This window comes from Musca autumnalis, unplaced genomic scaffold (genome assembly GCF_047663935.1).
Source record: "Musca autumnalis isolate F117 unplaced genomic scaffold, ASM4766393v1 scaffold_5, whole genome shotgun sequence".
Taxonomy (NCBI): Eukaryota; Metazoa; Arthropoda; class Insecta; order Diptera; family Muscidae; genus Musca; species Musca autumnalis.
This window is the reverse complement of record NW_027412088.1, coordinates 202563970-202588028: the sequence shown is the minus strand read 5'-3', so window position 1 is coordinate 202588028 and position 24059 is coordinate 202563970. Positions and strand designations below refer to the sequence as shown.

The window sequence follows — 24059 nt, the reverse complement described above, 5'->3', positions numbered from 1 at the left end:
GGCTCTTAAGAAGCACCCTTTCCTTTGGAGAGGCTCTTAAGAAGCACCCTTTCCTTTGGAAAGGCTCTTAAGAAGCACCCTTTCCTTTGGAAAGGCTCTTAAGAAGCACCCTTTCCTTTGGAAAGGCTCTTAAGAAGCACCCTTTCCTTTGGAAAGGCTCTTAAGAAGCACCCTTTCCTTTGGAAAGGCTCTCAAGAAGCACCATTTCCTTTGGAAAGGCTCTTAAGACGAACCCTTTCCTTTGGAAAGGCTCTTAAGAAGCACCCTTTCCTTTGGAATTGGACTTAAGAAGCACCCTATCCTTTAGAATTGGACTTAAGAAACATCCTTTCTTTGGAATTGTACTTAAGAAGCACCCTTTTCTTTGGAATTGGACTTAAGAAGCACCCTTTTCTTTGGAAAGGGACTTAAGTAGCACCCGTTCCTTTGGAAAGGCTCTTAAGAAGCCCCTTTTCTTTGGAATTGGACTTAAGAAGCACCCTTTCCTTTGGAAAGAGACTTAAGAAGCACACTTTCCTTTGGAAAGGGACTTAAGAAGCACCCTTTCCTTTGGAAAGGGACTTAAGAAGCACCCTTTCCTTTGGAAAGGGACTTAAGAAGCACCCTTTCCTTTGGAAAGGGACTTAAGAAGCACCCTTTCCTTTGGAAAGGGACTTAAGAAGCACCCTTTCCTTTGGAAAGGGACTTAAGAAGCACCCTTTCCTTTGGAAAGGGACTTAAGAAGCACCCTTTCCTTTGGAAAGGGACTTAAGAAGCACCCTTTCCTTTGGAAAGGGACTTAAGAAGCACCCTTTCCTTTGGAAAGGGACTTAAGAAGCACCCTTTCCTTTGGAAAGGGACTTAAGAAGCACCCTTTCCTTTGGAAAGGGACTTAAGAAGCACCCTTTCCTTTGGAAAGGGACTTAAGAAGCACCCTTTCCTTTGGAAAGGGACTTAAGAAGCACCCTTTCCTTTGGAAAGGAACTTAAGAAGCACCCTTTCCTTTGGAAAGGGACTTAAGAAGCACCCTTTCCTGTGGAAAGGCTCTTATGAAGCTCCCTTTTCTTTGGAAAGGCTCTTATGAAGCTCCCTTTCCTTTGGAAAGGCTCTTATTTAGCACCCTTTCCTTTGGAAAGGCTCTTATGAAGCACCCTTTCCTTTGGAAAGGCTCTTATTTAGCACCCTTTCCTTTGGAAAGGCTCTTATGAAGCACCCTTTCCTTTGGAAAGGCTCTTATGAAGCACCCTTTCCTTTGGAAAGGCTCTTATGAAGCACCCTTTCCTTTGGAAAGGCTCTTATGAAGCACCCTTTCCTTTGGAAAGGCTCTTATGAAGCCCCCTTTCCTTTGGAAAGGCTCTTATGAAGCCCCCTTTCCTTTGGAAAGGCTCTTATGAAGCACCCTTTCCTTTGGAAAGGCTCTTATGAAGCACCCTTTCCTTTGGAAAGGCTCTTATTTAGCACCCTTTCCTTTGGAAAGGCTCCTATGAAGCACCCTTTCCTTTGGAAAGGCTCTTATGAAGCACCATTTCCTTTGGAAAGGCTCTTATTTAGCACCCTTTCCTTTGGAAAGGCTCTTATTTAGCACCCTTTCCTTTGGAAAGGCTCTTATGAAGCACCCTTTCCTTTGGAAAGGCTCTTATGAAGCACCCTTTCCTTTGGAAAGGCTCTTATGAAGCACCCTTTCCTTTGGAAAGGCTCTTATGAAGCACCCTTTCCTTTGGAAAGGCTCCTATGAAGCACTCTTTCCTTTGGAAAGGCTCTTATGAAGCACCCTTTCCTTTGGAAAGGCTCTTATTTAGCACCCTTTCCTTTGGAAAGGCTCTTATTTAGCACCCTTTCCTTTGGAAAGGCTTTTATGAAGCACCCTTTCCTTTGGAAAGGCTCTTATGAAGCACCCTTTCCTTTGGAAAGGCTCTTATGAAGCACCCTTTCCTTTGGAAAGGCTCTTGTGAAGCACCCTTTCCTTTGGAAAGGCTCTTATGAAGCACCCTTTCCTTTGGAAAGGCTCTTATGAAGCACCCTTTCCTTTGGAAAGGCTCTTATGAAGCACCCTTTCCTTTGGAAAGGCTCTTATGAAGCACCCTTTCCTTTGGAAAGGCTCTTATGAAGCACCCTTTCCTTTGGAAAGGCTCTTATGAAGCACCCTTTCCTTTGGAAAGGCTCTTATGAAGCACCCTTTCCTTTGGAAAGGCTCTTATGAAGCACCCTTTCCTTTGGAAAGGCTCTTATGAAGCACCCTTTCCTTTGGAAAGGCTCTTATGAAGCACCCTTTCCGTTGGAAAGGCTCTTATGAAGCACCCTTTCCTTTGGAAAGGCTCTTATGAAGCACCCTTTCCTTTGGAAAGGCTCTTATTTAGCACCCTTTCCTTTGGAAAGGCTCTTATGAAGCACCCTTTCCTTTGGAAAGGCTCTTATGAAGCACCATTTCCTTTGGAAAGGCTCTTATTTAGCACCCTTTCCTTTGGAAAGGCTCTTATTTAGCACCCTTTCCTTTGGAAAGGCTCTTATGAAGCACCCTTTCCTTTGGAAAGGCTCTTATGAAGCACCCTTTCCTTTGGAAAGGCTCTTATGAAGCACCCTTTCCTTTGGAAAGGCTCCTATGAAGCACTCTTTCCTTTGGAAAGGCTCTTATGAAGCACCCTTTCCTTTGGAAAGGCTCTTATTTAGCACCCTTTCCTTTGGAAAGGCTTTTATGAAGCACCCTTTCCTTTGGAAAGGCTCTTATGAAGCACCCTTTCCTTTGGAAAGGCTCTTATGAAGCACCCTTTCCTTTGGAAAGGCTCTTGTGAAGCACCCTTTCCTTTGGAAAGGCTCTTATGAAGCACCCTTTCCTTTGGAAAGGCTCTTATGAAGCACCCTTTCCTTTGGAAAGGCTCTTATGAAGCACCCTTTCCTTTGGAAAGGCTCTTATGAAGCACCCTTTCCTTTGGAAAGGCTCTTATGAAGCACCCTTTCCTTTGGAAAGGCTCTTATGAAGCACCCTTTCCTTTGGAAAGGCTCTTATGAAGCACCCTTTCCTTTGGAAAGGCTCTTATGAAGCACCCTTTCCGTTGCAAAGGCTCTTATGAAGCACCCTTTCTGTTGGAAAGGGACTTAAGAAGCACCATTTCTCTTGAAAATGGTCTTAGGAAGCACCATTTCTCTCGAAAATGGTCTTAGGAAGCACCATTTCTCTCGAAAAGGGTCTTAGGAAGCACCCGTTCTATTGAAAAGGGTCTTAGGAAGCACCCTTTTCTTGGAAAAGGTCTTAGGAGGCACTCTTTCCCTTGGAAAGGGTCTTAGGAGGCACTCTTTCCCTTGGAAAGGGTCTTAGGAAGCACCCTTTCCTTTGGATAGGCTGTTATGAAGCTCCTTTACCTTTATAAAGGCTCTTTGGAAGCACCAATTCCTTTGGAAAGGCTTTCATGAAGCACCCTTTCCTTTAGAAAGGCTCTTATGGAGCACCCTTTCCTTTAGAAAGGTTCTTGTGGATCATCCTTTACTTTGGAAAAGTGCCAAGAAATGCTATCCGTATCAAAAACCCTAACTTTTCATTCAATTTTATGATTAAAACGATTTTTAAAAATAGTACGTCGGGGCGTATGACTACTTTTAATTTTTGGGTGGTGTCAAAAAATTCCCTATAACTCGCAAACTATCAGCATGATTTGGAATATCAAATACTTGTTGTAAAGCTAAGAGATTGTGGCATTAAATAGAATTATATGAGGAACAATGAATTTATTATTCATTGTATTTAAACTCGCTTTATTTCAAATTTCCGAAATATCAGTAAATATTTTCTTTATTTACATGTGAAATTCCGGAATGTTTCTAATTTTAATTGCCGTTTCTTGCAATTTCTCTAACCACCCTCATATACTACTCCACATATATTCTGTTTAATGAATTGTCAGCATCAATTATCAAACATAGTTGCTATACAATACCGAGCCATTCAAGTCACACACACACACTCATTCATCTACTCACCTGTAATGCTACTCTTTGCATTTGATCTATGAATGTCGCCAAATCTTTTTCCGGTGTGGGTGCTCCGATTGTGGTACGATATGTGGTCAAATTAAATGACGACGTCTGCAACATACTCTCCAGGATACTTTGTATGGTTTGTGTCAATGACAGCAGGGTACGCTCGGATACATCAATGGAATCGATGGCTTGCGTGACTTTGGGGAATTGTTTCAAATTGGAAATTGCCGTTGTATTAACGAATGCATCCAATTGAAAGACATTGTACGATGCTTCGTTTTTTTCACAACCTCTGGGTGATTTGCGAAGTATAGAAGATAACAGAAGAGAAGAAATTCAATAAAGGGACAATGCACACACCCACACATATACACGGGTTACGTGATTGAATATGAAGCAGAGAATTGATGTTCGTGTTGGTTGGTGTCGTTGTAATGCCATTCATTTAGTCATCATTGACCAAGAAGTAATTGTGTGTTGTTGGTGTAAATGTTGTTGCAGATAAAAATAATTTTTGAAATCATTAGTGGCATTGAACAGTTTTGGGGAAATGTCGAACAAGGGGTTTTTTGTGGGTCTGTAAAGGATTACAATATAGCTTCATACCAAAGGTGATTGGTTTTTCATTGAAAGATAACATCGTCAAAGGAGTTGCTGTTCAATCTCTAGTGTTTGTTCAAGGTTTATTATCCATTTTGGGAATGGTACAGCATTGTTTCAATTTTAATTATTTTCTCAATTTGTCATTACCAAGGGAATTCCGTTTAATTGAAAGGAGTTTAACAAAGATATTCATTGGAAGAATAGAGGACATGGTAGCTTTTTTTCAAAAGGGGGGCAACAACATTCAGTTGAAGGTGTTGGGGGAGATTTTCACTTCTCTATTCTGGGGTTCAATGCAAAAAACAAGGAAACACGTACAGTATCTTGGCTAATTGGTATGTATTCGTACTTCTAAAGGGAATGGAGAATAAAAACATTTAACTAAAATGGATAGATAATGGAAATAGAATTTAATTAGGAGACATGGAGCAAAAGTTCAATATATAATAGGACATATCGACGCCTCCAAACAATAGTATGCTAAGTCGACTTAGCATGTTTTCAAGTTCTTTATATTTTTATATTTAACGTCCTTTAACTTAAATTCTGTCAAATTTTGGTAATAATCGGACAATCCGAACAGAAGTTATAAACAAATATTTACTCAGCATAGTACTGAAGGTCAAAGAAATTTCCAAACTTTTAGAGCTTGTCCTGCAAAACTCACTGTTCAGAATTAGCAAACTATTATTTGGAGGTGTCGAACGTCCTTTAACTTAAATTCTGTCAAATTTTGGTAATGATCGGTCAATCCGAACAGAAGTTATAAACAAATATTGACTTAGCATAGTACTGAAGTTCAAAAAAATTTCCAAACTTTGAGAGCTTCTCCTGCAAAACTCACTTTTTAGACTTAGCATACTATTATTTGGAGGTGTCGATATGGAGCAATAGCTTTTTTCTTTTTTCATCAAAAGTTCTACGATTTTAGTGCTTGCACCAAAAGCTTTTGACATTTTGGATCAAAAGCTTTAAGATAGATAGATAGATAGATAGATAGATAGATAGATAGATAGATAGATAGATAGATAGATAGATATATAGATAGATAGATAGATAGATAGATAGATAGATAGATAGATAGATAGATAGATAGATAGATAGATAGATAGATAGATAGATAGATAGATAGACAGAGCTTTGAGATTTGGTATATATAATTTTCAAAGCAAAGCTTTATGATTTTCTATAGAAAATTTTCAAAGCAAAGCTTTAAGATTTTCTATAGAAAAGTTCTCAGCCCAAGGCTTTAAGACTTTCTATAGAAAAGTTCTCTCTTTAAGATTTTCCATGGAAAATTTTCAGCCCAAGGCTTTAAGATTTTCAGCCAAAGGCTTTAAGATTTTCTATAGAAAATCTTCAGCCCAAGACTTTAAGATTTTCTATAGAAAATTTTCAGCCCAAGGCTTTAAGATTTTCTATAGAAAATTTTTAGCCCAAAGCTTTACGATTTTCTATAGAAAATTTTCAAAGCAAAGCTTTATGATTTTCTATAGAAAATTTGCAGTTCAAATCTTTGGGAGTTTTTATAAAATTTTTCAAGGCCAAAGCTTTTGATTTAATGCAAAAGCATTTCACTTTTTATATTGGACTTTGCAAGCGATTTAAACTACATTTACCATTCTAGCTTTTAGGCTCTCTAGCTTACTTTGATTCTTTAGAAAATAAAAACTTCTCAAAGACATACCTTATTGCCGAAACCAAGCTAACATTAACAATTGGCCGATTCACCCCTTCTGGACGCAAAAGTTCACCAATAATCCCCACCTCTGTGTCATGGTCATACACATAACCAGGCTTGTCGAATAACTTACCGAGCAAATCAAAGCCATTGTTGTTGTGGATGTTGTTGTTATAGTCATACGGTGTTAAACCAGTTGTCATTCCTGTTGTATCCATGCGATTGACAACACTGACACCTGCATCATACAATGGTTTACACAGAAATACCTCAGCATTGCCACCAATGGCCAGCGAGAGTACTCCATAAATCGTTAGACCAATACAGCTTAAGCAAATAATAACAACAGCTATGAAAAGTAAAACGCCGGCTTTAACATTGGATTCGCATAGAAAACAACAGTAAGCCATTAGCATAAAGATGAGTATCCAGACAACGGCCATGGCTGCTACCCAGCCGGTGGTCCAGTAGACATTCGACCAATCTTGCAGTTTTTCATATTGTGGTTTCACAGAATCCCAGACACCATCCAGACGACCGAGCAGAACATTTATGGTTGAGGTTAACATTTGAGCATTTGTTGTGGTTCGATGGCGTATTGTTTCCAATTGTTGGAGGGTGTCTGGAAAGGGGAGAGAGAGGGTGTAACAAAGAGGAAGAAGAAAAACGGCTAGTTAGTTTTATGCACAGAACTAGAGACTAAGGGTTAGAAGGAGGGTATAAAAAGTGCAGTTAACATGGATTTGTTTACAGGTTTTTCAAGACACCCAAAGAAGTCATTTGAGCTGGATGTTTTTTTTAATTTTTTAAGGAATGCAAAATTTCCACAAGAGGACATTAAATCTGTTTTTTAAAGACATTTCAAAGGACACAATTAGATTAATAAAGGAGGATTTTTTAACTGTTTCCCATAGAATCACAGAGGAAAAATAAGCTAAACTTTTTAAAGATTTTTAAAGGACGTCAGGAGGAAAAATATGTTTCCTAAGGAACAATGGAACTTGGATTTGTTTAAGATATTTCAAAGAACCCAAAGAGGACATTAAACCAGATTTATCAGAATAGAAAATTAACTTGATTTTTTCAAAAAAGGTTCCTTCAGAAAGTCTTTAAAAATCTGCGTTAGTTGACCCGTTTTAAGTGCTTTGAAAAATTTTCCATGTTTTTAAAATTTCGTTTTCTGGAAAAGTATTTTGAAAATCCAAGCTATTTTAAAAAGATCCACGTTTGAAGAAATCCATATTTGAAAAAATATTTTGAAAGTATTAAAAAAATTCACTTTGGAAGATGTTTTTAATCTACATTTGGAAAAATATTAAAAAACCCGTTTGAAAAAAATATTAAAAAAAAATTTTTTTTTAATTAACATATTTAACGTTTGATTTTTTTTAACCTATGTTTGGAAAACTTTTTTTAAATCCAAGTTTGCAAATGTTTTTCTTTTTTTGGAATTCTCGTTTAAATAAAAAAATAATTTCACTTTCGAAAAAAATGTTTTTTTTTTTTAAATGCACGTTTGGAAAAATGTTTATAAAAATCCGCGTTTGGAAAAAATATTTAAAAAACATTTGAAAAATAAACGTTTTTAAAAAATGCACTTTTGGAAAAATTTTTATAAAAATCCGAGTTTGGGATAAATATTAAAAAGACATATTTATGGAAACAATATTTGAAATAAATTCGTTTTTCGAAAAAAAACCAAAAAATCATGTTTGAATAACAAATTTTTTTAAAAATTCACTTTTGAAAAAATATTTAAAAAAATCTACGTTTGGAAAATACATAAAAAAGTGTACGTTTAGAACAATTATTTAAAAACTCTACGTTTGAATAAAATATGTAACAAAATGATCGTTTGAAAAGATATTCAAACAAATCCACTTTTGGAAACAAATATTTATAATAAATCCATATTTGGAATAATATTTTTAAATAATCGACGTTCGAAAAAAACATTTTTAAAAAATCCACGTTTGGAAAAAATATTTGTAAAAATCCGGGTTTGGAAAAATATTTAAAAAACACTTTTAAAACAATATTTAAAATAAATTTGCCTTTAAAAAAAAAAATTAAAAAATTCACATTTAAAAAAAATTTCTTTAAAAATTCGCTTTTGAAGAAAACATAAATACATATTTAAAAAAATCTACGGTTGGAAGAATAAAAAATTCACGATTTGAAATAAATTTTTAAAAAAAATTCACGTTTAATAAAAATATTTTTGAAAATCCACGTTTAACAAAAATATTTCTAAAAATTCATGATCTGTTTTTTTTAATTCACGTTTGGATTTTTTTAAATACACGTTCTTAGAAATATTTTTAAAAAATTTACGTTTGGATAAAATTTGTCTTTAAAACATCAATCCATGTTTGAGAAAAAAGTATATTTCAAACCCAATCTACTTTTTGATTTTTATAACACTGTGCAACACTGGAAATGCAAACAACTTCTAATGGGCATTTTCTGAAATTACATATTGAGAATACAAAAACCTTAATTGGGTTTTGCATTGTTAGATCGGGTTTAGATTTTATGGCCTCATCTAAACCGACCTAAAATTAGCCTTTTTTGTAGTAATCGGATCTTTATCTCCGAAACTAATAAAAATTTTGCTTTGCAGTCTTCAGCAATATTATAGCCCCAAAGTAGTAGAACTTCTGTGTCAAACAGATGAACTAGGAAAAGCTGCATCTAGCGCATCAATCTCGTTAAAATATAGAAAAGTTTACATAATTTCTGAAATTCTGGTCAGTAACAACTAAACAGTTGGAAGTTGAAACAAGTAACCATTCTAAAAATGTTCCAAATGATGTGACCATCAATTCTTCAGAACAGTCTGAAACTCTAAAATTGTTATTTCACGTTGTTTAAGGGGTTTTTCATAATATACCTTTTACAAAACTTATTTCAAACAATGTTCACACAGGCTGTTTATTCTCATGTTGTGGATTTCAATGAATTGTTGAAATATTTACCAAATTGTTGTTGAATATTTTGCTAGAAACAAGGCGATAGAGGCATTTTACAACAATATAATGTTCTGAAGAGTTGTGTATTACATTCCACCGAATATTTTCCCAAAAGGTAACATTAAGAAAAATGTAACAGCTTGGGAGATACGCTGCGAAATGTACACAAATTATGGAATTTTTAGATATATTATAAAATTTGAGGCAATGAGTGCAGTTATTTGAGTTCACTATTCTTCCAAATATTTTCTTCCTGCTCTTAATTACAAGTTTGATACAGAAGTCAAAACAAGATTCGTATTGGTTTTAGAGATACAGCCTAGATTTGTTTAAAAAAATCGATATTTAACCATGTTTAGATGAGGCCATAAAATCCGAACCCGATCAAAGAAAACAAAACCCAAATATGGTTTTTGCCTATTGGTCCTCTACTTTCATAAAATTCTGGACAGAAGTTGTTTGCACGCGATTGACTCAAAAATGTTGCACAGTGTAATGCACGTTTGGAAAAAATATTTATTTAAAACATCAATTCACGTTTGGAATTCTTTATCCATGTTTGGAATTTTTTTTAATACACGTTGTTTTTTTTTTCAATCCACGTTTGGGATTTTTTAACCCACGTTTGGAATTTTTTAATCTACCTTTGGACTTTTTTTAATCCACGTTTGGATTTTTTGATCCAAGTTTAAAATTTTTTGCATGCTTGGAAAAATATACTTTTTAAAATGTTTCTTTAAAAAATCAGCGTTTGAAAAATATTTATTTGGAAAATATTCCTTTAAATAGGATTGGAAAAAAGTTATTAATGAAATCCACGTTTGGAAAAATGTATTTAAAAAATCTTAGATTGGAAAAAACTTCTTTAAAAAATCCAAGTTTGAAAAAAAATATCTTTAAAAAATCCACGTTTGGAAAAAACTTCTTTAAAAATCCACGTTTAAAAAATTCCCCGTTTGGAAAAAAAAAATTATTTAAAAAATCCACGTTTGGAAAAAAAATTATTTAAAAAATTCACGTTTGGAAAAAAATATTTAAAAAATCCACGTTTGGAAAAAAATTATTTAAAAAATTCACGTTTGGAAAAAAATTAAAAAATTCAAGTTTGGAAAAAATTACATAAATTCACGTTTTGAAAAAAAAAATAATTTCAAAAATCCACGTTTGGAAAAAATTACATATATTCATGTTTAAAAAAAATATTTCAAAAATCCATGTTCGGAAAACAAATTTTCTTTACAACGTTCCCGATAAAATAATTCTTTAAAATTATACGTTTACAAAATATTTCTTTAAAAATCCAAGTTTAGAAAAAATTTCTTTAAAAATCCATGTTTAGAAAAAATTTATTTTAAAATCCACGTCTGGAAACATTTTTTGGAAAGTAATCCACGTTAGAAAAAATTATTTTTAAAGTTTTAGAAAAAATTATTTTGAAAGTAATCCACCTTTGGAAAATTTATTTTGAAAGTTTTAGAAAAAATGTGATTTTGAAAAAATCCTCATTCGGAAAAATTATTTTGAAAAAAACCGAACATGTAAATATTTTCTTAAAAATTTCACGTTTGAAAAAAAAAATTATTTAAAAAATCGACGTTTGGAAAAAAAATTATTTAAAAAATCCACGTTTGGAAAAAAAATTATTTAAAAATCCACGTTTGGAAAAAAAATTATTTAACAAATACACAATTGGAAAAAAAATTATTTAACAAATACACAATTGGAAAAAAAAATATTTAAAAAATCCACGTTTGGAAAAACATTATTTAAAAATCCACGTTTGAAAAAAAATATTTAAAAAATCCACGTTTGGAAAAACATTATTTAAAAATCCACGTTTGAAAAAAAATATTTAAAAAATCCACGTTTGGAAAAAAATATTTAAAAAATCCACGTTTGGAAAAAAAAATATTTAAAAAATCCACGTTTGGAAAAAAAATTATTTAAAAAATCCACGTTTGGAAAAAAATTATTTAAAAAATCCGCGTTTGGAAAAAAATTATTTAAAAAATCCACGTTTGGAAAAAAATTATTTAGAAAATTCACGTTTGGAAAAAATTACATTAACTCATGTTTTGGAAAAAAATGTTTTCAAAAATCCATGTTCCAAAAAATGTTCTTTAAAAAATCCCCGATAAAAAAATTCTTTAAAAATCTACGTTTATAAAAAAATTCCTTAAAAATCCAAATTTAGAAAAACAATTTCTTTAAAATTCCACGTTTAAAAAAATTTTTAAAAATCGAAATTTAGAAAAAAATTTCTTTAAAAATCCAAGTTTATAAAAAATTTTCTTTAAAATTAATTCCTTGTTAAAAATTCACGTTTAGGAAAAATTTCTTTAAAAATCTAAGTTTAAAAAACTTTAAAAATCCATGTTTAGAAAAAAATTATTTTAAAATCCACGTCTGTAAAAATTATTTTGAAAGTAATCCACCTTAGGAAAAATTATTTTGAAAGTTTTAGAAAAAATTATTTTGAAAGTAATCCACGTTTGGAAGAATTATTTTGAAAGTTTTAGAAAAAAATATTTTGAAAGTAATCCACGTTTGGAGAGGAGAATTTATTTTGAAAGTTTTAGAAAACAATTTCTTTAAAAATCCACTTTTGGAAAAACTATTTTTGAAAAAATCCTCATTCGGAAAAAATATTTTGAAAAAAAAACCGAACATGTAAATATTTTCTTTAAAAAATTCACGTTTGGAAAAAAAATTATTTAAAAATCCACGTTTGGAAAAAAATATTTAAAAAATCCATGTTTGAAAAAAATGTATTTAAAAAATCCACGTTTGGAAAAAACTTATTCAAAAAATCCACGTTTGGAAAAAATTACATAAATTCACGTTTTGAAAAAAAAATTAATTTGAGGAAAACCGAACATGTAAATATTTTCTTTAAAAAATTCACGCTTGCAAAATAATTATTTATCCACGTTTGGAAAAAAAAATTATTTAAAAAATCCACGTTTGGAAAAAAAATTATTTAAAAAATCCACGTTTGGAAAAAAAATTATTTAAAAAATCCACGTTTGGAAAAAAAATTGTTTAAAAAATCCACGTTTGGAAAAAATTATTTAAAAATCCACGTTTGGAAAAAAAATTATTTAAAAATCCACGTTTGGAAAAAAAATATTTAAAAAATCCATGTTTGACAAAAATGTATTTAAAAAATCCACGTTTGGGAAAAATAATATTTAAAAAATCCACGTTTGGAAAAAAAATTATTTAAAAATCCACGTTTGGAAAAAAATTATTTAAAAAATCCACGTTTGGAAAAAAATTATTTAAAAAATTCGTTTGGAAAAAAATTATTTAAAAAATCCACGTTTGGAAAAAAATTATTTAAAAAATCCACGTTTGGAAAAAAATTATTTAAAAAATCCACGTTTGGAAAAAAATTATTTAAAAAATCCACGTTTGGAAAAAAAAATTATTTAAAAAATCCACGTTTGGAAAAAATTATTTAAAAAATCCACGTTTGGAAAAAAATTATTTAAAAAATCCACGTTTGGAAAAAAATTATTTAAAAAATCCACGTTTAAAATCCACATTTAAACAAAATATTTCTGCAAATTCATGTTCGGATTTTTTTTTTTCAATTCACACAATTAGCGTTTGGAAAATATACCTTTAAATAGGTTTGGAAAAAAATTATTTAAAAAATCCACGTTTGGAAAAAAAAATTATTTAAAAAATCCCGTTTGGAAAAAAAATTGTTTAAAAAATCCACGTTTGGAAAAAAATTATTAAAGAAATTCACGTTTGGAAAAAAATTATTAAAGAAATCCACGTTTGGAAAAAAATTATTAAAGAAATCCACGTTTGGAAAAAAATTATTTAACAAATCCACATTTGGGAAAAAAAATATTTAACAAATCCACATTTGGGAAAAAAATTATTTAAAAATTAACGTTTGGAAAAAAATTATTTAAAAAATCCACGTTTGGAAAAAAATGATTTAAAAAATCCACGATTGGAAAAAAAAATGATTTAAAAATCCACGTTTGGAAAAAAAAATTATTTAAAAATCTACGTTTGGAAAAAAATTATTTAAAAATCCACGTTTGGAAAAAAAAATATTTAAAAAATCCATGTTTGAAAAAAATGTATTTAAAAAATCCACGTTTGGAAAAAACTTATTCAAAAAATCCACGTTTGGAAAAAATTACATAAATTCACGTTTTGAAAAAAAAATTAATTTGAGGAAAACCGAACATGTAAATATTTTCTTTAAAAAATTCACGCTTGCAAAATAATTATTTATCCACGTTTGGAAAAAAAATTATTTAAAAAATCCACGTTTGGAAAAAAAATTATTTAAAAAATCCACGTTTGGAAAAAAAAATTATTTAAAAAATCCCGTTTGGAAAAAAAATTGTTTAAAAAATCCACGTTTGGAAAAAAATTATTTAAAAATCCACGTTTGGAAAAAAATTATTTAAAAAATCCATGTTTGAAAAAAATGTATTTAAAAAATCCACGTTTGGGAAAAATAATATTTAAAAAATCCACGTTTGGAAAAAAAATTATTTAAAAATCCACGTTTGGAAAAAAATTATTTAAAAAATCCACGTTTGGAAAAAAATTATTTAAAAAATTCGTTTGGAAAAAAATTATTTAAAAAATCCACGTTTGGAAAAAAATTATTTAAAAAATTCGTTTGGAAAAAAATTATTTAAAAAATCCAAGTTTGGAAAAAACGGAAAAAATTACATAAATTCCCGTTTTGAAAAAAAAATCTTTCAAAAATCCATGTTCGGAAAAAAATGTTCTTTAAAAAATCCCCGATAAAAAAATTCTTTAAAAATCTATGTTTATAAAAAATTTCTTTAAAAATCCAAATTTAGAAAAAAAATTCTTTAAAATTCCACGTTTGAAAAAAATCTTAAAAAATGGAAATTTAGAAAAAAATTTCTTAAAAAATCCAAGTTTATAAAAAATTTTCTTTAAAATTCCACGTTTAAAAAAAATCTTTAAAAATTCACATTTAGGAAAAATTTCTTTAAAAATCTAAGTTTAAAAAAACTTCTTTAAAAATCCATGTTTAGACAAAAATTTATTTTAAAATCCACGTCTGTAAAAATTATTTTGAAAGTAATCCACCTTAGGAAAAATTATTTTGAAAGTTTTAAAAAAAAATTATTTTGAAAGTAATCCACGTTGGGAAGAATTATTTTGAAAGTTTTAGAAAAAAATATTTTGAAAGTAATCCACGTTTGGAGAATTTATTTTGAAACTTTTACAAAAAATGTCTTTAAAAATCCACTTTTGGAAAAACTATTTTTGAAAAAATCCTCATTCGGAAAAATATTTTACAAATATCCACGTTTGTAGAAAATATTTTGAAAATAAGACACTTTTAGAAAAAAATTTCTTTAAAAATCCACGATTGGAAAAATAAGTTTTTAGAAAAATTCCATGTTTTTGAAAAAGTCTACTTCTTTAAAAATTTTTTAAATAAAATAAAAAAATATATAACCAAATCTTCTATGGGATGTTTTTAACAGAAATATTCTTCAAAAAACCCACATTAGATGCTGAAAATATTTTTTAAAAATTCATGCATTTCATTTTTTCGAAATTGGTTTAACTTACAATTCCTTTCATATGCCGTATCCATTTTCACAGTTTGTGGAAAATTACTAAATATTGAACGTGACATTCCAACTTCGGATGTTAAATTCTTAACCGTGGCACCAAATTCAATTTCTCCCAAATAACGCATACGAAATATGGTTTGATCCTCTTGAAGCTGTGGAAAGAAAATAAAATTAATTCATATTATGATTTCCCGAAATTCAATACAGAAAATGTGGAAGCCAGTATAGATTATTGCCAACATTAAGTATACAAATATAGGGAAAACTCTTATACAATAAAAATGTATTAAAAATATATGAGCCCAATTTCCGATATTCGTTTTATTTTATTTTATTTTATTTTATTTTATTTCAATCATAATTTCAAAACGTTATCTCCAACCCATATCTTGTCATCTTGGTGAAGAACAACAATTGTTTTTCTAAGGCTTTTGACACTTAATCGTGACACACACACTCATATTTATAATTCCAAATCCAATATTAAAAAAATAAACTGTTATAATGTACAATCCGATCACTAAACCAATTTGAGGTAACAAACATTTGACCAATAGGACATTTGTAAGATATATTTTGTTACATAATAACATTTATTTTCTTACTATGTTGCTCTTTGATGCACTGTATGAGTGTGTGCGTGCATGTTATTTTATAATAATCTTGAGAGTTTTTCTTTCGTCCATCTATTTTCTTACCGTTTTCAAAGCATCAATAATGCCATTTTCTTCAAAACTTCGTATACGCAGTGTATCACACAGTGGCCGATCCCGATAGGTACATTGTCGTTGTAACACTGACAATTGTATTTGCAGTTCTTCCATACGGGCTGAAGCCTCTTGAGAGATTTTCAAAGCTCTTCCCACAGTCTCTTGTAGCATTAGGACACGATAGATAAGTTCAGCGTTGGCTGTAATAGAAATGACAAAGAATAATAATCATAAGACGACAGGAAATGAGTATCGAAATAAACGTATGAGAGATAAAGTCATTGTTTGTTTGGAATGGAAGTGGCAGTCCTTTGGGGTATGACATTGATATATACACATTTCATAGATATAAGAGGTGATTTATTGATATATGAAATTAGAGTAGGTTTTTTATTTAATTTAAAAGAAGTCAGTTTTTCTATCTAATCAATAGAAAAAAAGGCAATATAATGTTAAGCCGCATTTATGTACATCACGTATTTTAAAATAAAACGCATCACTTGGGGTATCAATTCCAGTGAATAAATAAAATAACATGTTTGACTAAAACGTCTTGCTCTACGTGCCAGTGTAAATAAGGTTCTACTCTCCCTTCTCTGAGTCTAAAAATATTTGAGAAAATTCATGGGAGAGTCATTTACATTTGCTTAACAACCGTTGACATAGAGGAAGACAGAATATCTTTGATATCTATAGGTTAAATTGGGTCAAATTCCTAACACAGAATATGTATAAACTTCCTCTTTCTTCTCTCCACCATTACAGTGGAACAGCATAATCTAAAGCAGATTATTTAAAACCGATAGTAAGGTACATGGTGCAATGCATAAGGCGAAACAGTAATGACAGCTGATTACATACAATCTGTCAAATTTGCTATTATTATGAATTAATCGGATGAAAACAAAAACAAAATTTTTGACAGCTTGAAGGACTTTCAGTCAAAATAGTCTTGTTGTTGTAGTTTCTGGTTCACCTTATTAATTCCACCATGTTAAGGAAGAATAATTGCCGAATTATTAAAATTAAAAAGGCCGAAGCCAGCCTGCTGTTTCTTCTTAGAGGCATTGATAATGAAATACTAGGGTTGTTCACGGAAACGTACGTGACTGAAGATCAGTGGTCTAAATGAAACTCCTAAGCCAGTAGATAAAAGCGCTGCTCATATCAAATATAAAAATTATACTTGAAACCAAAACATTATTATAAAACAAAACATAGACTTTGCTATGGCCTTTTAAACTGTCATTTGCTGCACTTTATCAAGCGACTAGCCAACCAGCATATTCGTATTCGCTTAAAACGTTTCTGGCATGTCATAACACAATAAATAATAATGAAAACAAACATAAAATATGGCGGTATATTTTTTGTTTTTGAAGGTTACTGCAAGTGAAATGTTTAGAGGTTCAAATCGGTTTTGTTCGATAAGTGGGTCAAATATGTGAGCACTGTATTGTTGGTTTTGTTATTATTGGAAAAGCGTTATTTGAAAACATGGATAATAATAGCCATTTTTCTTGTTTTTTTCATGGTTCAATGTTATAGGTTTTTGTAATAATTTATGGGCTTTTCTAATGTGAACAGTGGTACAATAAGAACAAAAAAATCAGACTCAACCTATGACTGTAGGAAAAATAAATAACAGGAGTGGTGGAACCAAATATGCAATGAAGAGATATCCAATTCCCAAAAATCTTTAAAAACCAAAAAAAAAAAAAAACTGTAAAAATTCATGTTTGCAAATAATACACTTAGATAATAATCTTTAAAAAATCCACGCTTGGAAAAGATTCTTAAAAAATCGAAAAATATTCTTTAAAAAAATCCACGCTTGGAAAAGATTCTTAAAAAATCGAAAAATATTCTTTAAAAAAATCCACGCTTGGAAAAGATTCTTAAAAAATCGAAAAATATTCTTTAAAAAAAATCCACGCTTGGAAAAGATTCTTAAAAAATCGAAAAATATTCTTTAAAAAAATCCACGCTTGGAAAAGATTCTTAAAAAATCGAAAAATATTCTTAAAAAAATCCACGCTTGGAATAGATTCTTAAAAAATCGAAAAATATTCTTTAAAAAAATCCACGCTTTAAAAAGATTTTTAAAAAAATCGAAAAATATTCTTTAAAAAGATCCACGCTTAGAAAAGTTTCTTAAAAAATCGAAAAATATTCTTTAAAAAGATCCACGCTTAGAAAAGATTCCTAAAAAATGGAAAATATTCTTTAAAAAAATCCACGCTTTTAAAAGATTCTTAAAAAATCGAAAAATATTCTTTATAAAAATCCTCGCTTGGAAAAGATTCTTAAAAAATCGAAAAATGTTCTTTAAAAAAATCCACGCTTGGAAAAGATTCTTAGCAAATCGAAAAATATTCTTTAAAAAAATCCACGCTTGGAAAAGATTCTTAAAAAAATCGAAAAATATTCTTTAAAAAAATCCACGCTTGGAAAAGATTCTTAAAAAATCGAAAAATATTCTTTAAAAAAATCCACGCTTGGAAAAGATTCTTAAAAAATCGAAAAATATTCTTTAAAAAAATCCACGCTTGGAAAAGATTCGTAAAAAATCTAAAAATATTCATTAAAAAATTCACGCTTTAAAAAGATTCTTAAAAAATCGAAAAATATTCTTAAAAAAATACACGTTGGGTAAAATCTTAAAAAATCGAAAAATATTCTTTAAAAAAATCCACGCTTGAAAAAGATTCTTAAAAGATCGAAAAATATTCTTTAAAAAAATCCACGCTTGAAAAAGATTCTTAAAAAATCGAAAAATATTCTTTAAAAAAATCCACGCTTGAAAAAGATTCTTAAAAAATCGAAAAATATTCTTAAAAAAAAATACACGTTGGGTAAAATCTTAAAAAATCGAAAAATATTCTTTAAAAAAATCCACGCTTGAAAAAGATTCTTAAAAAATCGAAAAATATTCTTTAAAAAAATCCACGCTTGAAAAAGATTCTTAAAAAATCGAAAAATATTCTTTAAAAAAATCCACGCTTGAAAAAGATTCTTAAAAAATCGAAAAATATTCTTTAAAAAAATCCACGCTTGAAAAAGATTCTTAAAAAATCGAAAAATATTCTTTAAAAAAATCCACGCTTGAAAAAGATTCTTAAAAAATCGAAAAATATTCTTTAAAAAAATCCACGCTTGAAAAAGATTCTTAAAAAATCGAAAAATATTCTTTAAAAAAATCCACGCTTGAAAAAGATTCTTAAAAAATCGAAAAATATTCTTTAAAAAAATCCACGCTTGAAAAAGATTCTTAAAAAATCGAAAAATATTCTTTAAAAAAATCCACGCTTGGAAAAGATTCTTAAAAAATCGAAAAATATTCTTTAAAAAAATCCACGCTTGGAAAAGATTCTTAAAAAATCGAAAAATATTCTTTAAAAAAATCCACGCTTGGAAAGGATTCTTAAAAAATCGAAAAATATTCTTTAAAAAAATCCACGCTTGGAAAAGATTCTTAAAAAATCGAAAAATATTCTTTAAAAAAATCCACGCTTGGAAAAGATTCTTAAAAAAGCGAAAAATATTCTTTAAAAAATACACGCTTGGAAAAGATTCTTAAAAAATCGAAAAATATTCTTTAAAAAAATCCACGCTTGGAAAGGATTCTTAAAAAATCGAAAAATATTCTTTAAAAAAATCCACGCTTGGAAAAGATTCTTAAAAAATCGAAAAATATTCTTTAAAAAAATACACGCTTGGAAAAGATTCTTAAAAAAGCGAAAAATATTCTTTAAAAAATACACGCTTGGAAAAGATTCTTAAAAAATCGAAAAATATTCTTTAAAAAAATCCACGCTTGGAAAAGATTCTTAAAAAATCGAAAAATATTCTTTATAAAAATACACGCTTGGAAAAGATTCTTAAAAAATCGAAAAATATTCTTTAAAAAAATCCACGCTTGGAAAAGATTCTTAAAAAAAACGAAAAATATTCTTTAAAAAATACACGCTTGGAAAAGATTCTTAAAAAATCGAAAAATATTCTTTAAAAAAATCCACGCTTGGAAAGGATTCTTAAAAAATCGAAAAATATTCTTTAAAAAAATCCACGCTTGGAAAAGATTCTTAAAAAATCGAAAAATATTCTTTAAAAAATCCACGCTTGGAAAAGATTCTTAAAAAAGCGAAAAATATTCTTTAAAAAAATAAACGCTTTTAAAAGATTCTTAAAAAATTGAAAAATATTCTTTAAAAAGATCCACGCTTGGAAAAGATTCCTAAAAAATGGAAAAATATTCTTTAAAAAAAACTAAGCTTGGAAAAGATTCTTAAAAAATCGAAAAATATTCTTTAAAAAATCCACGCTTGGAAAAGATTCTTAAAAAATTTCAAAATATTCTTTAAAAAAATCCACGCTTGGAAAAGATTCTTAAAAAATCTAAAAATATTCTTTAAAAAAATCCACGCTTGGAAAAGATTCTTAAAAAATCGAAAAATATTCTTTAAAAAAATCCACGCTTGGAAAAGATTCTTAAAAAATCGAAAAATATTCTTAAAAAAATCCACGCTTGGAAAAGATTCTTAAAAAATCGAAAAATATTCTTAAAAAAATCCACGCTTGGAAAAGATTCTTAAAAAATCGAAAAATATTCTTTAAAAAAATCCACGCTTACAAAAGTTTCTTAAAAAATCGAAAAATATTCTTTAAAAAAATCCACGCTTTGAAAAGATTCTTAAAAAATCGAAAAATATTTTTAAAAAAATCCACGCTTGGAAAAGATTCTTAAAAAATAGAAAAATATTCTTTAAAAAAATCCACGCATAGAAAAGATACTCAAAAAATAGAAAAATATTCTTTAAAGAATCCACGCATAGAAAAGATACCTAAAAAATCGAAAAATATTCTTTAAAGAATCCACGCATAGAAAAGATTCCTAAAAAATCGAAAAATATTCTTTAAAAAAATCCACGCTTGGAAAATATTCTTTAAAAAAATTCTTTAAAAAAATCCGCGTTTGGAAATCATACTTAAAAATCGAAAAATATTCTTTAAAAAATCCACGCTTGGAAAATATTCTTAAAAAATCGAAAAAAAATCTTTAAAAAATCTACACTTTTAAAAGTTCCTTGAAAAATCGAAAAAAAATCTTTAAATAATCCACGCTTTTAAAATATTCTTAAAAAATCGAAAAATATTCTTTAAAAAAATCCACGCTTGGAATAGATTCTTAAAAAATCGAAAAATATTCTTTAAAAAATCCTCGCTATTAAAAGATTCTAAAGAATCGAAAAATATACTTAAAAAAATCCACGCTTTTAAAAGATTCCTAAAAAATCGAAAAATATTCTTTAAAAAATCCTCGCTATTAAAAGATTCTAAAGAATCGAAAAATATACTTAAAAAAATCCACGCTTTTAAAAGATTCCTAAAAAATCGAAAAATATTCTTTAAAAAAATCCACGCTTGGAAAAAAATCATAAAAAATTTCAAAATATTCTTTAAAAAATCGAAAATTATTCTTTAAAAAAATTAAAAAATATTCTTTAAAAAAATCCACGCTTCGAAAATATTCTTTGAAAAAATTAAAAATTATTCTTTAAAAAATCAAAAAATATTCTTTTAAACAATTTAAAAATATTTTTGAAAAAATTGAAAAATATTCTTTAAAAAAATTCACGGTTGGAAAATATTCTTGAAAAAATTTTAAAAATATTCTTTAAAAAAAATCCGCGGTTGGAAAATATTCTTGAAAAAATTTTAAAATATTCTTTGAAAAATCCAAGCTTGTAAAATATTCTTTAAAAAAATTTAAAGTTATTCTTTGAAAAAATCCACGCTTGGAAAATATTTTTAAAAAAACTGAAAAATATTCTTTGAACAAAATCGAAGCTTGGACATTTTTCTTTAAAAAAATTTAAAAACTTTCTTTGGAAAATATTATTTAAAAAAATTTTAAAATATATATAATCCACGCTTGCAAAATATTCTTACAAAAATCGGAAAAATATTCTAATATTCTACTTTTAAAAAAAGTGAAAAATATTCTTTGAACAAAATCCACGCTTGGAAAATTTTCTTTAAAAAAAATTGAAAAACTTTCTTTGGAAAATATTATTTAAAAAAATTTTAAAATATATATAATCCACGCTTGCAAAATATTCTTACAAAAATCGGAAAATCGAAAAAAAATATTCTAATATTCTACTTTTTGAAAAAAAAACAATTCTTTGAAACATACAGGTTTAGAAAAAACTTTAAAAATCCACTGTTTGAAAAAAAATCTTTAAAAACAAGCTTATTGAAAAAAATCTTTAAAAACAAGCTTATTGAAAAAAAAATGGTTTTGAAAAAAATTTAAAATCCACTTTTTGAAAAAAGAAATTGAAAATCCACTTTTTGAAAAAAGAAATAGAAAATCCACTTTTTGAAAAAAGAAATTGAAAATCCACTTTTTGATAAAATACATGTATAAAATCCATGTTTAAAAAAAGAATATTTTAAAAAAATCCACGTTTTACAAAATGAATATATTTTAAAAATACACGTTTTGAAAAAAGAATATCTTTCAAAATTCACGTTTTGCATAATGAACATCTTTAAAAAATCCACGTTTTGCATAATGAACATCTTTTAAAAAAAGACACGTTTTGAAAAAAAAATTACCTTTAAAAAAGCCATGTTTTGAAAAAAAATATCTTTAAAAAATCCAAATTTTGAAAAAATATCTTTAAAAAAATCCACGTTTTGAAAAAAATATCTTTTAAAAAATCCAGGTTTTGAAAAAAATATCTTAAAAAATCCACGTGTTGAAAAAAATATCTTTTAAAAAATCCACGTTTTGAAAAAAATATCTTTTAAAAAATCCAAGTTTTGAAAAAAATATCTTTTAAAAAATCCACGTTTTAAAAAAAATATATTTTAAAAAATCCACGTTATGAAAAAATATATTAAAAAAAAAATCCACGTTTTGAAAAAAATATCTTTTAAAAATCCACGTTTTGAAAAAAATATCTTTTAAAAAATCCACGTTTTGAAAAAAATATCTTTTAAAAAATTCCACGTTTTGAAAAAAATATCCTTTAAAAAATCCACGTTTTGAAAAAATATCTTATAAAAAATCCACGTTTTGAAAAAAATATCTTTTGAAAAATCCACGTTTTGAAAAAAATATCTTTTAAAAAATCCACGTTTTGAAAAAAATATCTTTTAAAAAATCCACGTTTTGAAAAAAATATCTTTTAAAAAATTCTACGTTTTGATAAAAAATCCTACTTACCACTTTTTGAAAAAGAATTTTTAAAAATCCACTTTTTAAAAAATAAATAAATAAAATATCTAGAAGAAGAAATCCATGATTATCTTTAAAAATCCACGTTTAAAAAAAATTTAAAAAATATCTATAAAAAATCCTCGTTTTAAAAAATATCTTTTTAAAATCCACTTTTAAAAAAATTATCTTTAAAAAAACATCCTTAAAAATCCACGTTTTAAAAATATCAGTTAAAAATCCATGTTTTAAAAATCCACGTTTAAAAGAATACTTAAAAAATACACGTTAAAAAAAATATATTAAAAATCCGCGTTTTTTAGAAAAAAATCCAGTTTTTGAAAAGATCTTTTAAAATCCAACTAAAAAATTCGATAGTATCGTGCCCATCAGTTATTTCAGTTCTTCACCCTAGGCCTTTATTTGAGCCACGAACAAATTTTATCATTATTATCAGGAAGACAATTTCAAAACGCTTCTCGAAAAGCCTTTAAACTGGAATTTATCAAACATGTTTGAGCTTTTGTGGGAGAGGTACGGAAGTTATGGACCGATATAGATCATTTTGGAACTTGCTCTGAGTTTTTAGAAAAAATATTTCCCCCAAGGTTATTTTGGATTCCAATCGAGTATGCTTGAGATGTAAGAGGGACCAAAACAAGACTAATGTCACTCCATGGGAAAATAAAAAATTCCCTTTGAATTACTTGAAACATCTGACTTTTAACCCATGTCCAGCGGCATCATTCTTAAACCTTCGTTTTTACGTTTTTTTTTATGAAGAAAAAAGTTTTTTATTATTTTCATCTTACTTACCCAAGCTTAAGGTTGCCAAAGAATCATAGGCCAACTCAATGCCAGTATGTGCTGAAATTTCCGCTTGAATTGGTTCACCAAGTAAGACATCCACATCTACAAAAGAAGGAAAAAAGGATGTGAAGCAATAAATGAATAATGCTAAGAAAACACGCGAAACGAAACGACAAAAAAAACTTGGTCATAAGAAAATTTATGGCCCATATGATGGCCAAGAATGAAAGCAATGAACAATGTAATATAATAAACTGAAAAGTTATAAAATTCGTTTGGATGCATGCTGCTGCTAACCTTCCAAATCTTTGACAACTTTTTCCACCGAAACATGAAAACCATTATCAAGTTTATGTTTTATTTGTAAATGGGTGTCCTTTAGGAATACCTCCATATCGTGCACGGTGGATTTTATCATTTCGGGTGTCATTTCAACGGTGCTGGCCAAACGACTGTTGGCATAGAATATGCACAAATCGCATAAGCTGTGAGGAAGAAAGAGAACAG

At 28.5% G+C, this 24059-nt stretch overlaps 1 protein-coding gene across 4 annotated transcripts in view; it reads right to left on the bottom strand.

Annotated features, from left to right (window-relative positions):
- The window catches only part of prom (prominin), a 73515-nt gene that overhangs the window by 15864 nt on the left and 33592 nt on the right, over positions 1-24059 (bottom strand). For all 4 annotated transcript variants that reach the window (XM_073989711.1, XM_073989713.1, XM_073989712.1 and 1 more), the window contains exons 5-10: positions 23850-24037; positions 23559-23654; positions 15503-15714; positions 14800-14956; positions 6242-6857; positions 3952-4243 (exon numbers count right to left, since the gene is read on the bottom strand). In XM_073989711.1, coding sequence (XP_073845812.1) covers positions 3952-4243; positions 6242-6857; positions 14800-14956; positions 15503-15714; positions 23559-23654; positions 23850-24037 — 1561 coding nt within the window. The remainder of the gene's footprint in view (positions 1-3951; positions 4244-6241; positions 6858-14799; positions 14957-15502; positions 15715-23558; positions 23655-23849; positions 24038-24059) is intronic.